The sequence below is a fragment of the Heterodontus francisci genome, chromosome 5 (genome assembly GCF_036365525.1).
Source record: "Heterodontus francisci isolate sHetFra1 chromosome 5, sHetFra1.hap1, whole genome shotgun sequence".
In the NCBI taxonomy this organism is placed as follows: domain Eukaryota; kingdom Metazoa; phylum Chordata; class Chondrichthyes; order Heterodontiformes; family Heterodontidae; genus Heterodontus; species Heterodontus francisci.
In genome coordinates this window covers 172,560,733-172,583,741 of record NC_090375.1, presented here as the reverse complement: position 1 = coordinate 172,583,741, position 23,009 = coordinate 172,560,733, and the positions used below count along the sequence as shown (strand labels likewise).

At 40.6% G+C, this 23,009-nt stretch overlaps 1 protein-coding gene and 1 long non-coding RNA gene across 4 annotated transcripts in view; one reads left to right on the top strand and one right to left on the bottom strand.

Annotated features, from left to right (window-relative positions):
* The first annotated feature begins 1,922 nt into the window (after positions 1–1,922).
* Positions 1,923–23,009, top strand: part of dok6 (docking protein 6) — a 506,642-nt gene continuing 485,555 nt past the window's right edge. For all 3 annotated transcript variants that reach the window (XR_010975088.1, XR_010975089.1, XM_068032346.1), the window contains exon 1: positions 1,923–2,116. Coding sequence is in view for 1 of the 3 variants with exons in the window: in XM_068032346.1 (XP_067888447.1) it covers positions 2,051–2,116 (66 nt within the window). In the remaining 2 variants the exon portion in view is untranslated. The remainder of the gene's footprint in view (positions 2,117–23,009) is intronic.
* LOC137370138 (uncharacterized) overlaps positions 21,440–23,009 on the bottom strand; it is a 67,373-nt gene continuing 65,803 nt past the window's right edge. Inside the window, exon 6 of the long non-coding RNA XR_010975090.1 lies at positions 21,440–22,020. This is a non-coding gene — a long non-coding RNA (uncharacterized lncRNA). The remainder of the gene's footprint in view (positions 22,021–23,009) is intronic.

Below are 23,009 nucleotides of genomic sequence, written 5' to 3'. Positions count from 1 at the left end.
AATAGTGGCCTGTTCCAATGCCCTAGAAAACTAAATGTGTGTGGATTAAAATAGCATTATTACCATTTTAGTGGACTTGTTCTTTTTTGCATGTTTTGTATCTCTTGTGGGAGATAGGTTTTCCCTCACAAGGCTAAAGCTGCAGCGTTCTGTATATTGAGGTGTTGCTGATAAAGATCTATTGTATTCTGCTTATATTTCAATTGAGTGCAGGGATCCTGGAGAGATTCTTTAAAGTATGTTGTGGTTTTTACGTGCTTCTGGCCATTAACTAGCCCTCCCTCACCACACTTAGGTGTCAGAGAATGAGTTGGTGCAGTCAAAAGAATTGTTACTGGAAAATGATATGCTGCATTGAGTGTTTAAATAAGATGTTTTATAACAGTGGAGCCAGTAAATTAGAGAAAAATAGGCCTCTTCAGCCATCACTATGGAGATAGTCGTGAGCAGTTTTATGAAAGTATTAACTAATCAAAGAGTTGTGGAGATAGGACTCCAGCTAACACCTCACTAAAGCAAAGTATATAGAATATTCAATAATACACATTTGCTATCCTTGGCACCTTACAAAAACAACTTATATTTATATAGTGTTTTTAATGTAATAAAGCATCCTGAGGTACTTCACAGGACAGTTATAAAGCAAAATTGGACACTGAACAACACGAGAAGGTATTAAGGCAGATGGCCAAAAGCTTGGTCAAAAAGGTAGGTTTTAAGCAGCATCTTAAAAGGAGGAAAGGGAGGTAGAGAAACATAGAGGTTTAGGGAGGGTATTCCAAAGCTTAGGGCCTAGGCAGCTGAATGTATTGCCACCAATGGTGGAGCGATTAAAATCGGGGATGCACAAGAACCCAGAGTTAGAGAGGCGCAGAAATCTCAGAGGGTTGTGGGGCTGGAGGTGATTACAGTGATAGGGAGGGGTGACACCATGGAGAGTTTTGAAAATAAGGATGAGAAGTTTAAAATCAAGGTGTCGCTTGATTGGGAGCCAATGTAGGTCATCAAGCACAGGGGTGATAGCTGAATTAGACAAAAGAAGGTTGCTTTTCTTCTTGCTAGGCTTATTTTCCAACTTTTTGGAAATAAATAAAATGATCACTTTATTTTCCATTGGTAAAACAGTTAAGAGCAGTGGCGTTCTCCTGGTCAACATTTGTCCCTTAACCAACATCGCTAAAACAGATTATCTGGCCATTATGTGTGTGGGATCTTGCTGTGTGCAAATTGGCTGCCGCATTACATGCATTTCAACAGTGACCACACTTCAATGGCTATGAAGTGTTTTGGGACTCCCTGAGGTTGTGAAAGTTGTTATATAAATAGAAGTCTTTCAGTGGAGAGTTTTGTTTAATAGCTTGTGTTTTCACAGTGTTGTACTTGACTATTTTAAAATCTTTGACATTTTTTTTCAGGTATCCCGGTATTCAGAAAATTGTATGTTTTAAAACGCTTCTTTTAAACAGCGGCAACTACATTGCGAGTCATTGAAAACAGTACTGCTGCTGTAGATCTTTTTGGATTAAATTTTATTAAAAGCACATTGGCTTTTATAGGGAGCTTTGAGCCAGTGATAAATAATGCAGCATATATCAGATCTGTAGTGCTGTCTAAATCCTATATTGAAGAACGCAACACATATTTTCTACAACAATTTTTAACAGATTAAATAAAAACAACCGATGCAAAACCATATGCTGCTTCTGGCAAAAGTTGAAATGCAGTTCATTTTCTCTCCTTTTTGTCCATCGGTGTAAGCACAATCCAGGATTTATGCCAGTTTGGTACATTTAGATAAGCACAGACGGTTCTTTAGCAAACCCCCTTTGACAGCTGGGGATGGTGTGATCCAGGAAGCTGAGTTCTGCTGAATAAATCAGGTGACACGCTCCATCTCCCCGTTGAGATGGAATGAGCCTTGGAGCTGGCTGAACAGGCACAGAAGGAGAAGCTTTAGCACATGCTCCAGGGCTGAGACGTGGAGCCGCTAGGAAGAAGGGCTTGCAGCTGAAAGGGACTTTTGCTTAGCAGTGGAAAAACGGCACCAGCCATGGCTTCAAATTTTAACGATATAGTGAAGCAGGGGTATGTGAAAATCCGCAGCAGAAAGCTGGGGGTGAGTAGAAATGCATTGACAGCTGGATAAAATAAAATCTTAATTGGTACTCGGGATACAGTCCTGCTGGCTGTGCATGCATACAGGATGGGCTTTGAACGGAACAGTATTAGAAACTGCATCCAAAACTGTATATAAATGAAAAATAAACTGCAAGGTTGCGTTCCGTACAAAATCAGCTGGCCAAATCTAACTTTGCTTTTATTAGTGTGATTTCTCATCTGTTAGAGACAGTCAATGCTTTTCCCACTGTCAGTGCAGAGTTTCTAAAGCAGGAAATTGTGATATGGTTGTCATTTCTGTCCAGAAATGATGTTCTTATGGTCGTGGTGCTGTTTGGACAACAAAGTTAAGGATGACCATTAAATGCACAGTTTTTTTTCATTATAACCCATGTTATTTCCACATCAGTTGTGCTTTCAGTTTGTACTAGCCTGCAGCCAGTGTGATGACTGTTTCTACATAAGGGCAGCTGTGAATTAGCCTCCTTACATAGTATGTATATATTGTTTATCTTTTAAAAATGGAATTGGATTATTGATTATTAATTTTGATGACATTTTGTCATGCAACTCCTCTCCTCCTATCAGGTATCATGTGGTATCTGCAGTAAATTGGAACTTATGGCAAAGTTGTTTATAACTAAATATGCAGGAATGATTTTAATAATGGTGCCATAGCTAGGATTTGCACTTTTTTTGCTTTTTTTCAGCACTTTGCTTCCATCAAAGTGCTGCTGTTCATCACATTCAGTAGACTTAGTTATATGCTGCTGTACAAAATGTGTCGCATCGAGCTGCTGTGTTTTATTGGCGAAAAAGCCATAAGCAATGTGTTGTATCAAGGGTGTCACAGTAGAGGACTATTATATGTGAATGTGAGTGCAGCAGTAAGACAACGAGAAGCACTTGTGTGTTGTATCGGGCCATTAGTAGAGGGGTTATGGTACATGGATTTTGAGTACTGTATTATAGCAGCTGCAGGAACTTGTAGCAATAACAGGCATTGAAAGATGTATCAAGGGTTGATCATAGATTAAAGTTGAAATAAGCCTAACCTTTTATTTTCACAAAGAGTCTGTCCCAGCTCTATCTGTATAAAAATAGCCAAGTTCTTATAATAGACTCCATTTCATGAAGGCCATCTGCAGTTTCATACCAGCCACCTCTGCCCTTTGTTCCTTCAATTGGTGTCATAACTAATAACTGTACAGTTCAAAATTTGACAAGAGCTTAAATAGCATCATATTCTGAATACTCCCTGTGATGGATAGAACCAGGAAATGTGTATTTTCTCTGAAAGCTCCATTAGTTTGTCCCTATTTTTCTGATAACTGTGGAGCTGCAGCTTGATTTTGTTTCCAATCTGTGATAAAGATTTGTGTGAACTGTACTACGTTGCTCGACAGAACTGTGCACATGCTCGTTTATCTAGCTTATAGCGACTTTGGCCGTGTTTTGCTCTGCAGGTCAATGGTTTGTGACATGTGCAAGACTTCAATTTGCAGGCAATTGCTGAGAGAAAGTGTGAAAGTGTTGTTAATCTGTGCCACCTCGGGCAGCTTGCAATGGTTTGAAGCGTTGTCCTGAAAGGAAGAGATGCAGATCTGGGTACAAGCATCAGAAATGAGAAGGATGAAACATCACTGGCATTATCTAAGAATTTCATGAGAAGAAGCTTGCTGTGGAAACTAGGTTGTAAACAGATTTTTTCACTGTTTCTCTTAGACCTTAACCATCACCATCTTGAATAGATATCACTAATTCTTACTCGTGCAGAAGGTACTTTGTGTTGATGGATCACAAAAATGTCATTCAGGCCTATATAGAAGAACATTTTATTTAAACCTATTTAGAGATTTGTGCTTCTGAATATGTTGAAACTGTATGACTACCTGCGACACACTCTGGCTGAAGGTCGCAGAGTTTATTATACAATTGTTTGAACTAAATTTAATAATGTGCATACTAGTTTTGGTTAACACCGTTCTTTGATTTCCACATTTATAAACAGAATTAGACCTGCAGTATTGCCTTTTTAAAGGGATACTCTCACTCTGTGAGAGGTACAAGAAGTTGAGTTATAATGGAAGTATGGTTTGAGTTTGGTGCCTGCTACCTATCAGAATGACAACAGATTTTGAGCCTTCTGCAACCTTTTCAAGTTTTTAAACACAGAAACACGGTCAAAATTATAAAATTATTGGCAGGTTTACTATAAATTTTGGATTAGGGAGATGAGGTGTACATCAGTGATGGCCACAATGTTGAGATTAGTCTACTTACTGACAGGTTTTGGACATTGTCTTAGCTGCTACTTTGCTTTCTTGATCAAACTCCTTTCTCTAGGTGCCCCTTTATTTTGATTTTCTATTCATAACACGATTTAGTTTGATTTAATTCAGTATCATTATATATATTGCTTATAGATGATTATATTATACAGTTTTGTTCATTGAACATGGGGTCGGGGAGGCTTAGTGAGTTTATGCAGTGAGTAGATGAAACAAACAGACCAAGGTTCAGTCCTAGTCTGTGCTGACCTTGCTGTCTTCAGCTGGGACAGTGATTGGTGCACCATGATTGGCCTCAGTGCCCCCCGGGTGCGGGTGTGGAAACAACATCAAGCAGGCTTCACACTCCTGATCACTATCCAGCAACTGCTGCTGGAACTGTGTGTGAATGTCGAGCAAGGGCAAGATTCGGGCTTGGCGGTGATGCCTTCCACAATCAAAGTGCCTGATAACAATCGCTGCCAAGACTCCCATGTGAATAATGGCCATTTGGGTGAGGTACCTGAGGGCTTCTGCCACCCGTGGAACTTTAGCCCAGTTAGGAATCATGCTTTCCGAAGAAATGAGAGTAAAAACAGATGGGAGGATAGAACTTTTTTTTTCAAAAAAGATGACCAGTGATGGAGTATTGAAAAGAAATATTCCATAATCTTGGTCACAGGGTACTGATCATGTCCATGTTTAGTACTATGCAGTGGTATTTATTCATTCTGAATTCTGAGGAGACCATATCGCCAATAAAGCCAACCTTTTATTTGACAGAATGGGGCTTTTCTTTTCAGAGTCCAGTCCACTGAACGATTCATTCACTGCTGAACTCGGCTTTTGTTTTATTTTTTGGCATTGTTTTAAATGTAAGGCCAATATGCACTAATCCCTCCTGAGAGGCTTTGCTTTAAAGAGGTATTTTTATTAATGGTTTCCTTAGTGCACTTCTAATCCTGTCTCTCTCTCTCTAGGAGTTGGTTATATTCGCAAACTGCAGCTATGTACCCCTAAATCAGCTGGTCTCTGCAGTTTGTCAGTAGTCAGGTAATGTGAGAGTCAGTGCTGCCTGGCTTCCTTCCGTTCTATCTGTGGGACAGATAGATCAACACAAAGGGATAGTGAGCCACCATATCTGCCAACGTATAGAATGACGTGATGGGGTGAGACAGTTCTGTTGGGAATGCGCGCACTATTCCCTCCGCCTGCTTGCATCGAAGAGCATTACTCTTCCTTTTCTTTGTTTTGTCGCTTATGGAATTATTCTGATGTATTATATGTCAACAACATCAAAATACAGGATATTCCTTTAATATTTTCACATGTATCGCTGATAATGATTGTGATTCACTATGCCGTGGATTAGTAGGTTGGGCATCCTGGCTGTGCTTTTTTGCACAGTTTGCAGTTTCAGCCATGCCAGTGCAGAGAGGTGCCAAGAGGATGCCAGGTGCTTCCCCACAGGGAGGGAGGGAAAGTTGGGGAGCAAGCCATCCTTGCTAACCTCCGGGCAGCTTGTACTGTCAGCAGCCTGAATGCACGGTTCTCGATTGCACCCTTAAGAGGGTGCAAGGTGTCAGTTGCACTTAGTAAGTGCCTTGTGATTTTTTTTCTGCGGTAAGGCACTATATAAAACCAAGTTGTTAGTGGAAGAAACATTTGTGTCTTTTTTCAATGGTTGTACAGTAACTTATGCAACTAGATGCAGTGGTATATAGACTACTTGGAAAATGCACTATTTCAAGGACATGTACAGAAATGAAGTATCAAATGTCATTATTTTATATCTACTTTAAACAGCAATAACGAACTTTGTTTCTTGCCAAATTGAGCATTGAAGCTGTGAGATTGGCAGGCGTGACCTTCTTTATTATCATTTATTTACCTTACCCGTACTTCACTAAAGCACAAAAGGTATGTGCCCACTGCTATTTTTTTAGTGTAACAAAAAGCAACATAAGAAATGGATTCCGCTACCACTGAGGATTTTCAGCATTGCAATTTTTGCTTCGATGTCTAGACAGCAACAAGGAGAGCCTTATAACTGCAAGCAACATTTGAGACGCCATTGAGCTTTTCCAGCCAATCAGAAGGTCAGGAGACATGCTATGATCCTATGCTGCAGAAACAATTAGCAAATTCAAACAGTTCAATTCTAAGCAAATCCAGATACCACCATAACTCCATAAGAATGGTACAAAGCTGGTATCATCGTAATCGCTGTGCTGGGATGCTTGCTGAAGTACCTTCCTTGAACAGAGGTCAGGCCTATTTTCTCTCATTTCTATCCTTGCTAATCTGTAATTAACATAATACTGCAGGTACACAAATGCATTCCTAATAAAGTATGCTTGCAGAAGACCCATTGGGTAATGTTGTGACAGATGTCTAAGTACTTTCTATGGAAATAGATTGGCCTGTCCATAGACTACACACTGTTATTGCCGCAAATCGCAGTTAACACCTTTATATTTTTACTTTAAAAATTAGAGTCCAATGCAGGTCGGGTAGGGGTTGGGTGGAGGGTGGGTGTTGTTGAAATGAATTAAAATTAAAATGACCCTTAATTCTACAAAGAAAATTGTACTTTAAATAGTATTATATTAAATAGTAGAAGACTACAGTTATGAAGCGCATTTACGCCAATACACCAATGTGTTTTGTTGAAAATTTTCTTTAATCCACTGACTGGAGATCTGAATTTATTTTTTAAAGACATTTTAAAAAGACGGGTTGCCAGCAAAGTCATCCTTGCAGCTTAAGATGATCACCTAGTTTGCTCCACTGTATCCTACATTGCAAAGGTCTGTGAGGAGAGAGACAAAATGTCTGCTCAGTCCCCAGCAAGAACCAAGACACAAGAAGTTTAAAGAAACTACCTGTTCTCTCAGCAAGCAGAGAAATACTGCTGCTATGTTTGGATCACTGAGTGACTATCATGTGACAAGCCCCTCCCCATCTGTGGTATTAAGCTGGTGTTTTCTCTGCAGCAGAGGAGAAGCAACTGAACTCTGACATGAGAAGACCATAAGTGGGGCTTCCTCACTCTCTCTCTCATGGCTGATTGGGAGCAGAATTCATGCTAGTTAGTCTTCAAAGCAATACATTACTTACAAGCCATTGAGGAGAAAGTCAAATCATTTCTTTTCATTGACTTTAGATGGAAAGGAGAGCACTTTAAAAGGACAAAGAGAAATGGTGAATGCGTCGCACAGTTATTTTTCTCTCAAACATTTGTAACTATAAGGGTATCTAATGTTTCAATTTTTCCAAGTTGTCCTTCTCAGAAGCACCATTTTAACAAGTTCATGATTTTACACATCACAGAGTCATGTGAATAGTTTACGATCATTTCAAATCCATTTAGTTCATCTGCAGGGAATATATATACATATATAAAGCAATAATGAGATAGAGGAGCATTTTGCACAGAACGAGTTCAGGCTCACCATCTCCAACAAGAGAGAATCTAATCAGCTCCCCTTGGCATTCAACAGCATTACCATTACTGAATCTCCCACCATCAACATCCTAGGGGTTACCATTGACCAGAAATTTAACTGGTCTAGCCCTATACACACTGTGGCTACAAGAGCAGGTCAGAGACTGGGAATTCTGTGGAGAGTAACTCACCTCCTGACTCCCCAAAGCCTGTCTACCATCTACAAGGCACAAGTCAAGACTGTGATGAAATACTTTCCACTTGCCTGAGTGAGTGCGGCTCCAACAACACTCGAAGCTCAGCATCACTCGACAAAACAGACGCTTGATCGGGACCCCATTCATCACATTAAACATTCACTCCCTCCACCACCGGCGCACAGTGGCAGCAGTGTCTACCATCTACAAGATGCACTACAGCAACTCATCATGCCTCCTTCGACACAGCTTCCGAACTCGTGACCCCCACTACCTAGAAGGACAAGGGCAGCAGATGCATGGAAACACCACCAAGTTCTCCTCCAAGCCATACACCATCCTGAGTTGGAATTATATCGCCGTTCCTTCACTGTCACTGGGTCAAATTCCTGGAACTCCCTTCCTAACAGCAGTGTTGGTGTACTACACCACATGGACTGCACGGGTTCAAGAAGGCTGCTCACCGCCACCTTCTCAAGGGCAATTGGGGATGGGCAATAAATGCTGGCCTAGCCAGCAACGCCCACATCCCATGAACAAATTAAAAAAAACTTCACATAGTTATACAGGCCACAAGTTCAAAGTAGAGCGGACACCTCTCCGATCACTCGGACACTCCCCAAACCTTTCCCACACTCCTTGTATTAGCAGGTGTGCTGTCTCTTTGCGGCCACTGAGCCGCTTGTAACCAGACTGCAATTGATGCCTACAGCCACTTTATCACTGCAGAGAGAACCAGTGCAAACTATGCAGCATATTACATCAAATACCCAAACACAGTTACAATTCGGGCTAACACCCTGATGCTACTTATTCAAGCTCGCCACAAAAATAAGGTTCCACAGGCAATTCTATTAACCAAAATTAGACCTTGCCTATCAATTAAATATGCTAGAGTGCTGCAGGGTAAGCACTGGATCCTTATACTGCTTGGGTCTCCACTGGAATTAGCTTGAGCTACCTATCCCAATCTCTTATAGTGGGAGTAACAAGAAGCTGAAAGACTTGACACCTGCCCCAGTCTCAGGCAGCGAATTAATATGGGGAAATCCCTCAACAGCCCATTAATAACATATTTAAGAGGCCTGCACATCCACGATTTTCATTACTTCACCATTGGCACCTGTGCCGTCAGCTATCTAGTCTTTAAACCTGAAATTTCCTCATTAAATTGCTATCCTTCTCTACCTCTCTCCTCCTTGAAATAGCTTCTTAAAACTTATGTCTTTGCCCAAGCTTTTGGTCGTGTTTCCTAATATCTTTTTATATGGTTCAGTGTCAAATTTTGCCTGATAATGCTCCTGTCAAGTTCTTTGGGCTGTTTTTAATACGTTTAAAGGGCACTATATAAATGCATGTTGTTTCAATCTCAGTGTGCCACTTAGATCTTTACATGCTCGTATTTATGGAGCTTTTAGAGGTTGAGGGCTGTGGCTACATTTGAGCCTGTAGATGGTGACTGCTCGTCCTGCAGCTGCTGGTTGTCTTGTTTATCTGTAGTTGCACAGTTTAAGCTGTAACTACTGATGAGAAACCACTATCTGCAACATCACTGTTTCATTTCTGGAAACCTTTGTGTAATCATCCGTAATCATGTGTGGTTAATTATCAGATGTCCACAGAAATCGATGCTTACAATTTGCCATAGGAATTCTGGAAGTGCAGATATCAAGGCTCTGATTTGACAGAGGGTGGGGGGATATGCAGGTACTCTGCGTGTGAGCTCAGAGATGTGCAAGGCCAGCCAATTTTAATGGCTGGACCTTAACTTTTATAGGACTCTTGCCCGAACCCAGTCAGATGCACTACCTGGCTGGTGGTCAGGAGCATAAGGTTGCATGCAGAGGGGTAAAAGTTTTTCGATTGTAATAAGTGTTGTAGGTGACCTTGGTGCCTTTCTGCACTGACTTTTACTTTTGGCCAAAGGAGACTGGCTGCACCTGAACAGCTGTTTCTGATTCTGCATCAGTCAAAATACCTATTTTGTTCTCCGATAAATTTGTCTTCATTTCCATCTCTGCTTAATTGTGTTTTCTCCCCCAGTGTAGCCACTTAAAGTGCCAAATTTTCAACAGTAGCATGGATGTTTCTTGATTTGGTTTCTCACTGAGAAACTTTCATTACTTTTTGCTCAAATTCTTTTGGAAGTAAGGATTAGACAGAGTGGAGATTGAAACAAGTTGAAATGGTGGGCTGGATTTTAATAACTAACGGCGAGCTCAAAACATGACGGCCTGGCCAAAGAGCCGCAGCAATCTCACGCACAGCGGCTCATTTAAATAGCCAGAGCAGCCCTCCCCCTCCCAATCACATGGAGGGAACGGGCTGTCCGTCCCTGACAATGGTGTTAGCTGCCTGCGCACAGGCGCTGATGCCATTTTTAAAGGGCAGCCAGCCCTGTAGTCAATTTGAATTTTTAAAGATACGCTCACTTGAAATTTACTAAATAAATTTCTAACCCCCCCCGCCCCTTTCCCACCTCCCCATAACAATTACATTTACTATTTGCTTTTCCCCCTCCCAAAACACATACCGTTCAAATCTGACCTATTCCACCCCCCACCCCCCCCCCCCCCAACAGACTGCACAAAGTTTGAAGTTCACCCGTTCCCACCATCCCCTACACCCATTAGGTTTATTGAACCCTGTTTCTCCACCCCCCCCCCCCCACCACTGAAAATCTTAACTCCTTCCCCCTCCCCACCAGTGTCATGCCAGCTTTCCTCAGACGGGGAATTAAAGGTGTGGGAGTGCCGGCCGCCGCTCCAGAAGATTGAAGGTAAGTCCATTTAAATTTATGCATGTAATTAATTTGAATATTGAAATCCAGGTCCCGTCACCTAGCGGTGGGGGGGCGGTGGGGGGGGGGTGGGGGCGGCGGGTGCTGCCATGGAGCCTCACTGCTGCTGGGAGGATCGGATCGGGCCGGGCCCTCTCGACATTGGGCTCTGTGGTGGACCACAGCCTACCCCATCTTTCAGCACCCACACCACCCCTGCCATGGAGACTGGCATCAAGGACCTGGTAAAATCCAGCCCGGGAAGTCTAAAATGGCAATCCCCTGGGAGGGCAGTGTACTGCTGACGAAATGGAACAGATCTTTTTGGAGCAAGGCATGTCATGGCATATATCGTTAGTTAGATTTTTTTAATTGCACCCTTCAGCTCAAAACATTTTTGTGCTCTAACTTGCTGGAAGTGTGAGCTAATAACAAGGGTAATGGGGCATCTGGGACCTTCGTGAAAGCTGGAAACAACAGTGTATCTCCTCAATGAAGTTTCAGGAAAGAAACAAAGGAATAATGGAGAAGGAGGGTGAACTAGAGTCACGGAGAGAAATAGAGCGAACGAAAGATTGGGTTAAGAGAGAGAGACAGAAGGAAAAGTATGAAAAAAAAAAATTTGACATTTTTGGACTCACTCTCAGAAGAATTTACAACATGCAGGAATGAGATTGAACAGTTTAAATTGTTTCCTTTCTGGGTCAGAGGGGTTGATTGGCATTGCATTAACAATTATATCGCTAAAAGGGTTTCTTGTGCTCTAACTTTACAAGCCCTAACTTTGTGCTGTGAGCTTAATGGGCAGTTAATGAGTGAATTCTGCAAGTTCTTAATAATGGGGAGGCTAAGAGTGAGATGTTATTCGTGCAAAACAACTGGTGGAGCGGCGTAAATGGACCAGTAAGTTCTGGATATTCGCAGCTCTCTGTTTATCCCATAAATGTGCTGACTAATTTGCGCATTAATAGCAGAGTGCATCGCTAACATGCTGTTATTTTTCCAGCAAGATTTGGGTTGATATTTTACTGGACATCAGGAAAGGTCTCTGCACTGTGATAAGCAGGAGTTGAAACCTGTGACAGTTGCTATGTTAAAATGTTGGAAAGCCAGCATGCATATTAGGGAGAAGAATATTAAGACATCAAATAACTTACACTCAGTACATTAGGATATAATTTTGCATTTTATCATCTGCTAGTACATACGAAGAGGTTCATAAATACAGTTCTTAAACTCTCCCTGGAGTATTCTTTTAAACAATGTCCTCTTGTCCTCTTTGCAGCACTGCAAGGAATGATGGGAACAATGTTTTGACGCAAATTATTCACAAAAGCTTTTGTAAAATAATTGTTGTATTGCAAACATAGCACAAATCTTAAATCCATTGCTGAGGAAGGAGCAATAGGGGCTCGTGTTTGATGCCAGACAATGTTTGATAAGGCTTTGATGGAACAACAATTAGAATTAAGCTGTAATTTATTTTTTTTAGAGTAAATCTTGCATGTGGAGGGCTAGAAACCAGTGACCTTTTTGTGCTTTGATTTAGGATGCTAAAATGTGAATTGCAGATTTGCCCTTTCATCTTGAATGAAAAATAAATCTCCGTTTAGCAGACTTATCTCTACAAAAGAGACCACAGCCATATTAAATCCAGCCCATTCCAGCATGCAGCAAATGAAATGGTTTGGCCCTAATGGTGTCATACTTGAAAAATCCTATTGACCTATTTTCCGGTCATTCTGATTTACTTTGTTAATGTCATAATTCATGTAAACATGAAAGGATCTGGTGTAAAACTTTTAGAGCACTGAAGGTGAATTCAACACAGCAATTTGATAAGCTGCATTGTTAGATTATAGAAATAATCTTTTATTTACATGATGTTTGAAATTTGATTTTTGATGCATTGACTTTTATTTTCATTGGCTGAGTGCTTGTGATGAAGACCTAATTGTATTTTAGCACCCCACATGCCACAGAGGCCTTTACCTCCATTTTATACAGAAGTGTTACAGTGCAAACTATTCTATTGAGTGCTGTCAAGCATTTCCAGGCCTGTGATCCTGAATATGCTGTAACCAAACGGACACTGGATGCTTTCAACAGGAAGGAAAGAAAAATCAAAGGGAGAACCAGTGTGTTCACACTTCACTCACCTCTTCAGTCCATTTTCAGAGCAATATTGGCAGAGTCCTGGGTGCAGGTTGTGCCTTGGCCCTCTTAACTGTAGATGGCAAATGGGAAAATGAGAAATAATAGAGCATGGTGTATGCACTTTTTTAAAAGTAAAACCTTTTTTAGTTCCAATCTGGAGTTTTTCCTTCTCATGTAGGAGTGGGCATTTTAATTGTGCATGCTGGAGTGGCTGATTTAGCAATTTGTTCGTACAATTGGAGAATGATGTTTGTTATTTTTGTCTATTTTTCATTGGGCTACAGTGAAATGCAAAGATACTTATAGCTCGCCAGAGAAATAGAGTGGTCACCCGGTGCTTCTCCAAAATAACACATTGTTGGCGAACTGAAGACCTCCAAGAATGAAAGGTATAAAGGTAGTAGATATCTCTCTGAGATCAAGCATATCTTTACATATTTCTCTTTAGAATGCAAAGATGTAAGATTGTAAAATGCCAATAACAGTCCCTGTTCACCAGTAAAAATTTTCACAAGGACAGTCGGCCTTTGGCTCAAGATACTTTTTGTGGACTAGAAATACTGTAGTTGGAGTCACTAACTCCAAACCAGATTTATCACCTCATCTCTACCCATTACTGAGAATTAACCTTTAGAAATTGGGCCTTTGGTGCAGGGAAACTCTAATTTCAAGAAGTCATGTGACATTTTATTCCTCTTAGACTTGCAGCGTCACAAAAAAGTACATTTTTCTGTTAGAATTGCACTGTGTACCTTAATTGGACAATTCAAAAAGGTAAGCCATATTCATCAGCATGTTCCAGGTTTTGTGTCCTTCTCCTGTCCCTCGATAGCTGCTCACCTTTCCTCATGCATCAGCTTCTTTACATTTATAAAGGGCTTTTCACACAACAAAACTTTCCAAGGCACGTTACTCGCCGAGTGTTGGACACTGAGCAGAAAGAATCACAGAATTGTTACAGTGCAGAAGGAGGCCATTTGGCCCATCATGTCTGCACAGCTCTCTGAAAGAGCAATTCATGCAGTTCCATTCCCCGCCTACTCCCCATAACTGTATAGGGGAGCTAACTGGAAGTATATTTACAGGTAATGAAATTGTGTATATTTTTTAAAGTTCATAGAAACCAAATCTTCTAAAGATGGGGCTTTTACCTTTTTCAGGACTGACTAGGTGAAATAATTTAATATAGTAAAATAATCAACAGCTGTGTTATGGTCAAGTGAGGAGAGGTTGAAGGGCTTCCCTCTTTTCCTTCTCCTTGTTTGACCACAACAGGTTTAATTCTTTGTTAAAATGGATGTACTGGCCAATTCAGTAGGTGTTTGATTGGTTCTTGTTATGATCATAGCAAGTAAGTAATCAGACAGGTTTTCTTGAGTTATCTGTATTATACCTAAACCAAAGTAATAAAATAATAAACTACGCACCAACTTTCAGATACATACACACACACACACACTAGAGGTTTACACACACACAAATAGGTTACAGAGTGGTTGAGTTGGAGCTCATAGAAAAAAGGGGTATATAGTCTGTGGGGTTTGGTGATTTGGCTGGCTTCTAGCTGAATTCAGTGGTCCTGAGGCTTTTAGTTTGAAGAGGTAGATGACTGGTTCAGTGAGTCTCTTGGAGATAGCGATGTGGATGATTTCTTCCAAAGGGGTTTCTGATTGCAGCCGGCTTATGCAAAGGTGGTCAGTCAAGAAGCAGATTTCGAAGCTTATAAGCTGAAATGGAGAGTGAGAGAGAGGCCCCCCCCCCCCACTTGGGTCTGCACAATTCAGAGTCCAGAAGCTTCTCCTCTCTGCTGCAGAGAAAAGACCAACTTAAAACCACAGATGGGAGTGGTTTGTCACATGACAGTCACACAGTAATTCGAACATGGTAGCAGTGTTTCTCTTCTTGCTAAAAAGAACAGGTAGTTCCCTTAAACTTCCTGGGTCTTGGTTCTTGCTGGGGAATGAGCAGAGATTTTGTCTCCCTTACAGGCCTTGCAAGGTATGATACAGTGTTGCAAACTAGTGGCCATCTTAAGCTGTTAGTAAAGTCATTTTTTTTTTAATTTCTTCAAAAAATATAAATTCAGATCTCCAGTCACTGAATTAAAGAAAATTGTCATTCAGCAAAGCAAATTGGCATGATAGCTGATATAACGTCTTGCTGGCAGATAGTTTGGTTTCACCTTAACTGTACCAGAAATCTCCTCGTGTGTGTTTGTAGGTTTGTGGGTAAATATTAATTCTGAGCAGGTTTTCATTGTGTACCTCCCACATACACTTGATTTCATGTTGAGATAGAACAGTACAGCACAGTACAGGCCCTTCGGCCCACGATGTTGTGCCGAACCTTTGTGATAAAAGTGATCTGTCATTTTATAATTGTAATTACAAATCCATATTTCTTGAAGATCTTAGGTGACTTTTTCTGTCTTGAACTATCACCTTTCAGCAATAACAACTTGCATTTATATAGAATCTTTGACGCAATAAAAACCACTATGCCCAAGGCGCTTCACAAGAGCATTATCAAAAAAAAATTTGCATCAAGCCATGTAAGGAGATATTAAGACTGGTGATCAAAAGCTTGATCAAAGAGGTAGGTTTTGAGGGAGCATCTTAAAGGAGGAGAGGGAGGTAGAGAGGTGGAGAGTTTTAGAGAGTGAATACCAGAGCTGAGTGCCTAGGCAGCTGAATGCACAGTATAAATGATGATTATATATGTTGAGATTTAAGAAAAGAAGGCACAACAAACTTATCTTGTACTTAAACCCACTTAATTTGAGAGTGGTTGAGGGAACATTCATACTTTCTCCAAAGTAAGGAATGTATGAAAAAATGGATACAGTTCAATGCCAATGACCGAGTCACCCTAAACAAAAATTACATGGGAAGCCTAAGTATGGCTGGCATGTTTACTGTATTGAGAAGCATTTGCTTGAATTGTGATTTTTGGATGCAAAATCCATTCGATCCTTAAGATTCAACTCCGAGGCTGTGATAAGAAGGATGTCACCTTTTTAAAGTTCTGGCGGAGTTATTGAACCCACAATGCAATCCAGCTGTAGATTTTTATTTTTTCTGTTTCTGTCTAGGTTAAGTTGCTGAATGAATGATTTAAATGAACTGTGGTAGACAGCTGTCCTCATTGACGACTGACAAAATAATCTTAGCTCAGTGAGAACACTCTCGCCTCTGAGTCAGAAGGTCGTGAGTTTGCACTTCCTGGTTAAACACATTCCCTGTATAAAATTCCCTCCAGAGACTTGAGCACATAATCTAGGCTGACACTTTTGTGCAGTGCTGAGGGAGTGCTGCACTGTCTAACGTGCTATTTTTCAAATGAGAGGCCCCTTCTGCCCTTTCAGATGGACGTAAAAGATCCCATGGCACTATTCGAAGAAGAGCAGGGGAGTTCTCCCAGTGTCCTGACCAACATTTTTCCCTCAACCAACACCTTTTAAAAAAAAAACCCCAGATTATCTGGTTGTTTGTTTCATTGCTGTTTGCTGCATTTCCTACATTACAACAGTGACAACATCATAATTGTAACAGGACGAAACTGCATCTCACTACCAAAATGCAACAAGATGCGTTAGATGCATTTCTATGGGTTAATTGATTCTAGGAACTCTGTTTCTTGGGTATCTCTGTAATCACAAATACCAATTTTCTACATGACTAAGTACAAAGGCATCTCCTATTGCTTTTGGTCTCCAAGTTTTCTTTTCTGATGGGATTGATTCATCCTGGGCCACAGTTGTACACATGCCTGCAGTGCCTTCTCCAAGAGTCTATTGTTTGTGTGTGTGTGAGCCTAGGCAACAGATGTTGAAGGTTGTTTGACTGGGGGGCATGTATGAAATTGGACTGAAGAATTTGTTAAGTGTGGAACGAGACAGACAAATAAAGTATCATGTAAGAATGTGAGAAGCCGTCAGTAAACAAATTGCCAGTAAATCAGTTAGCAATAGTGCCTGCAAAATAAGAAGTAAAAATAGGTGATGCTAAAGTTGCCAATAAAAGCTAGGTATTGAAGCAGGAATGTTAAGACCCTTCAAAAATCTTAACTCTGCATGTAACGTTGCTGCAGTAAAGACAGCTTGAACAACATCTTGCATTTATGTAGCGCCTTTAATGTCGTAACGTAGTCTGGGGTATTCCAGCAGGTTACAAGCTGCTCGCGATAAAATACCAGCCGTGGCAAACAGCGTATCGGGGGAAGGTGTCCATACTAACACAGAAGATATAGGTTTATTAAATACTCTTGCTGATCTCACCGTTTGCTTAGCTATCTAAAGCACTGCTGAAATCTAAACAAAAATAGATTATAACTTTGTATCTGGCATTGGGGATTGCACTTCTGACAAAACAAATTCTATTTGCTATTTAGATTTTTCTCCAGGTGTGCTGGCAAATTATACGGGGATCATTTTTAGCTTTATCACCTGTTTGTTTCCACAGTGGAATGAAAGTCAGGCCGGTTCTACAACAGATGGGCAATTCAGCCTGCCAGGTTACCTCCCATGTAGAAAATTGAACATGATCTTCCTCTGCCGCCCCCCCTCCCCCACTTTGTGATTGCTTGCTTAACAACAAAATCAAGTCTAGAAAATATTGTGCCTTTTATAACAGTCTATCCACCAGGTGGAGTGCTACCAGCTTTGCACAAGGTTTGGACTCTGTCCCATGTACTACTCCCTTGCTAACTAGCAAAACAGCTTGGGAGTTTCCAGAATCTTTTGCCAGATGCAAACATACCTGGGAGATTCTAGAACATTCTGAGAGACTTGGTAGAATTGGATCTCTCCAACAAACAGTAGCAACTGATTCTAGATTGTGAAAGGTGAAAAATGTGGTAAATGTTTCAAGAAATTGGAATTGTATTCTGATACTGATAAGAGATTCTGTCTGCTTAGCTGGAGGTGAATTGTGTTGAAAGCAGTAAGGATTCACACTGAAGAGAAACCCTTCAAAGATACAAGGGTAGAAATTGGACCTTGTTGCAACTGCTGCATGAGAAGAAGGAGGTTGATTTGTGTCATTGTTAATGTCATTTGGCTTGGTGAATGATGATTCAAGCGTGCTAAACTTCAGGCATCTAATAATCCCTGCACATGGATGATCATCCTTAGATTGCTTTCAGCAAGATGCTAAAAATAGTTTGGTACCGGTGTAAGGTTAATGGTTTAATTGTTCCAGCTTTCTTCTTACATCACAGCCAAACTGGAACCTCACCGAACACTTAATTTTTAAATCTGTGCAGATTTCCCAGGAGTTACATACAAACATACTATTTAGTAGCAGGAGTAGGCCATTCGGCCCCTCGAGCCTGTTCCGCTGTTTGATAAGATCAAGATTACCCAGTTGCAATTGGCTAACGCAGCACAAGCTAAGATCCCAAATTAAATTTGTGGAATCAGAAGAGTGATTGAATCTATATCCTTTATAGTCAGCCACATAGTGAATTTATCTATAAAGGGAGTTTAAGAGAATTGTAATCAAATTAAAACAAATGTTATTGCTTTGATGATAAATCAAAGATAATGTACAATTACTAACGATCCCATGGGACTATTCAAAGAAAGGCCTCTTGGACAAACTTTCTCTCTCAAAACATACCATTAAGAAATATCGCACCTCTGCAGAATTATGCTGGCGCAGAATAGTTGGTGTGTTTGTTAACATAACAAGGTTTACACAGAAAAGCCCACAGTGAATTGTTAACCTTTTTCTATATGAAAATGCCAGGAGTGGGGAGGGGAGAATTAGCCACGGTTGCTGCTTCTCATTGCTGCAGGTGACTGCTGCCTGAAGTTCACTCATGTGGATGTTGCATGAGGGGAGGATAGACTTGGCTGTGATGCCCCATGTGGTCCAGCAGCTTGCCACCACTCACTGTCTCGCACAATGAGTAGCTGCTTGGGCAGGGCACTGCACGCTGCCTGGCTCATCTATCCCACCAAAATGCCTTTAGGAGCGGAAGGGACAGAATTAGGAGGAATCAAAAAGAAATATAATCTTGTTTTGTTTTAACAGAGGCCTAAAAACCTTTGCTTTATTAATTTGACTTAATCGCAAAATTTCTTATAACTTTAAATTTGACAAATAAAATGTCGCAAGTGGCTTATTGCGTTGGTCCCTGCCCATCTGTCAGTGTATTAGTGTGTGTGTAACTGAGACTGATCATATTGTCCTAATAGCTGCAATTTTAATAAACTGTTCGATCACTCCTTTAATATGCACACATTTTTTATATATTTGTAATAGTCATAATTGTGCGGATATTACTTATTGCTCCATAACGGTGTACCAGTCAAAACAAATTCAAGGACAAAACCACTATCACATAGTTAGCTTAGCAGCTGGGAATTTATGACATTTGCTTAGCAACACAGACTGCCCTGATATGGTAATATCCTCTTAGCAACTTCTTAACACATCACTGACTTCAGAACATACTGACCTCTCTCTAAACTGGCCCTCTGCCAGCTTGTTGTTGTGGTACCAACACATGACAACAGCCTGAAAGAGTTAAAGGTGGGCAGTTGCTAATGAGATTGGATTGGGAAGTCCTCCTGTTAATCACAGAACTCCAATTTCTTCAGATTATCATCCCACTCCGACGTAACTCTTCATTCACATCACATATAGAAGCAATGACAAGGGTGCTGTTCGAGTAATTAGGTGGTTCCTCAGCTGGTGCTAATATAGAAGCCTGGACATTGTTGGAGAAAGGAGTGAAAATAAAATTTTAAAGGTCAAGCAATGGCTTTGTATTTCCTGGTCCAATGCATTCCTTATATAAACCCTTCGAGGATTGAGCCCATAATCCATACTGCCACTTCAGTGCTGAGGGTGTGCTGCACTGTCAGAGGTGCTGTCTTTCAGATGAGGCATTAATCTGCAGTCCCTCTGCAGTTTCAGGTGGGAAAAGATCCTCTGTGCCATTCAAAGAACAGGAGAGCAGTTCTCTTCATGTCCTGGCCAATATTTCATTCTCAGTCGACGTCATGAAAAATAGATTGTCTCATTGCTGTATGTGGGAGATTGCTGTGAGCAAGTTGGCAGCTGTGCATTGCAACAGTGACCAAACTTCAATTCTACTTCATTGACTATGCAGCACTTTGTGATGGCCAGCGATCCTGATTGGTGTCATATACATGCAGCTTTCCTTTTTCTTTCTTTAATTTTACTTTCAGTTTGTCATTCATATTTATGATAAATAGGATATGATTTGAAGTAGGATTATATTACAGAACAGCAGCTGGCCCATGGCCAAGCCTAGCTTCTTCTACACCCTGTTCTCCATTTCCAGGCACGTCCACTGACCCTTGCTTCCCCCCTCCTCCTCCTTTTCCTTGATTGTTGGGACTTCCCATCCCAAAGGTCCTGATTACTTCCCCTTTGGATACTATCCCTACTTTTCATCAGCAACACCACAAGTTAACCAAGACCAACGTAATTCCACCCATGCACCCCTGCAACCATTCACAGAGCATCTATTATTGTTACCATTTAAAGATTATCAACCAGTTCCTAATGGACCATACAGTAAATATACAAATTTATTCAACTACAAGTGGTCGCAGTGTCCCCGATTAAGTAAGAGGAAAGTACTACTGAAAAACGTGTGTGTGGACATTTGATGAACAAGGGATTAGCTCATTTGAGATTTGCTTAGCAATACACACAATTGGTGTATCCCACATCATTGACTTTAGAACATACTGATCTCCCTATAACCTGGAACTAAGCCAGTTTGCGAATTTGCTACCAAAGGTTAAGGGTGATGATACTGGGCAATGCTCATTGTATCCAGTTAGTCCACGATCTCCTGATATCTTTCGTGATCAGATAGACTACCAAGCTTCACTGCCCAATGAAGAATGGGAATTTGGGCAAGAAAGGAGAGCAATATTTGGACTATTAGACTATTTCACCATGAGTCACCACTTTGAGGACACGAGGCAGAAGGGAAGAAAATAGGAGCAAAATGCAAAATAAAAATGAATAATGTAAACTCGAATTTCTTTCCTGGCAGACAGCAGTGTGATACCCCTGATGGTGAATCACTTGCTATAGTTTTTTTCTCATTTTCCATTCCTGCAAATGGCACCTTTTTAAAAAATAGAGCAATATCCTGGGTTACGACTGCGGCAGGAGCAAGGCATTGTCAATTCAGTCCCATCACTCCACAGGTTGCAGCATATTATTAAGCTTACACACCGAATCGGAAAACAGCCAAATTCAAACACTCTAGTAACCCCAGAATGAAACAGACCATACCAGGTATCTTTAGACATCAAATTAACTATTTATTAAAAAAACTAAATCTTAAACACTATTAAGATAAACCTATGTCTAAAGACTTTAGAACATCTTATTTTAATCTAACTGTTTCCCCCCCCCCCCCCAATTCTCTCTCATACATTAAAAAATAACAGTAATTAACCAGTTTTAAAAGTGGTGTTTTTAATAATTAGCTTTCTCTTAAGAATAAAATAAATAAGTAAGTTTTTGTGGATTATGTTCCTGGTGGATGAGGTATTCTAATGTGGAAGTAGTCAAAGTTCACTCGAAGTCTTCACGTGGTTTTGATGAAAATAATCCTTCAGTAGATAGACATTCAACACTTCTGCTGCAGTAAGCATTAAACAGTTCTTTGAACGATGGGTACAGCAATACAAATGGTTTCTTGAAAAATAAAGGTTTTCTTCTTTACTCAGGGAATTAACTTGGCTTGTAGCTCCTTGTAGAATTTCTGCTGAGAGAGAATAAACAGCTCCTTTCTCTTCAGTACACCGTGCTGAAAAGTCTCTCAAAACTGACTGGCTCAGACTGGTCCTTGCCAGCTCCACACACAGTCAAATCAAAGCATCATTCCATGTGACCTCTCTCTCCTGCTGTTGCCCAGGGTAACAAAAATGCCACTGTGGCACACTGTGTCTCAGAAATTCCAGAACTTACTCTCTCTTAACGATGCACTGTTTTTAACAAAGTCTTAAAGGCTGTATTTAATCCGAGGAGAAAAATAATTACAGGTCCGTGACACCTGAAAGAAAGGAAATAAAATGTAAGAGCGAGATTAAACTATGCTCTGCTTGTCTATCCTGCATCATCATCATTATTAAAATTAAACATTTGTATGGTAGATTGGAAGCTGCACTGACTGAATTGCTTTAACCCGAACTGGTTCTCTCATCGTTGGTCTGAGAGTTGGGGAAAATCTTTTTTAAAAAAAAAATTAAAAATCCACTGCACAGGGTTACTGCGAAGGAGGAAAAGCTAGTCATAATTAACATTAATACATCTCTAATCATTTTGAGATGCCTTCCTATCCAACAGCAATGACGCTCAATTTTTCTGTCAGAACCCAGATATTTTTAAACTGAAAATGCTTCATGAATGGTCACTTTTCTGCTGAAACACTACACTAATGTAAGGATGATGTGATACTTTCGCAATATGCTTTGTGACAGGGGACATTTACTTGAGTTTTCCCCCTAGTATTCCCAGACTATACTCTTCAGTGACAGAAAGGGTTAATAATAGGAAACATGCTCCTAGATTTCTTGAATGGCCTGTTGAAGGGTACAATCGCTAAACATCATAACCTGATTTTTCTCTTTCCAGATGATGACTGGCCTGGTGTACTTCTCAAGCTTTTACTATTCTTATTCCATCATAATCAGGTTGTTAGGAGATGTGAGACAGCAACCTGTATTTATCTTTGTCTTATTGTTCCATTTCTAACATCGTCCGTGCCTGTCTGGGCTGGTTTGCTAATTTGGTGATGACTAATGTTGAATGACTAGGAGCTTTGGCCCGTCAAGGACTGGATTGAGATCGCCAATACCCATTTATCTTGGGAGTCTTGCAGTTACCAAAAAGTGAAGACTTTGGATTCAGTAATCTGGGTTGTATTCAAACCCAGGCCAGAAATTAAAAGGCAGTGGCCCTGTAAACACGCAGGGCTTTTGCCACACTTCTGCTGTAGGTTGACTTTGGAGTGTAGCAGTTGGAGGTGAGAAAACAACTGGG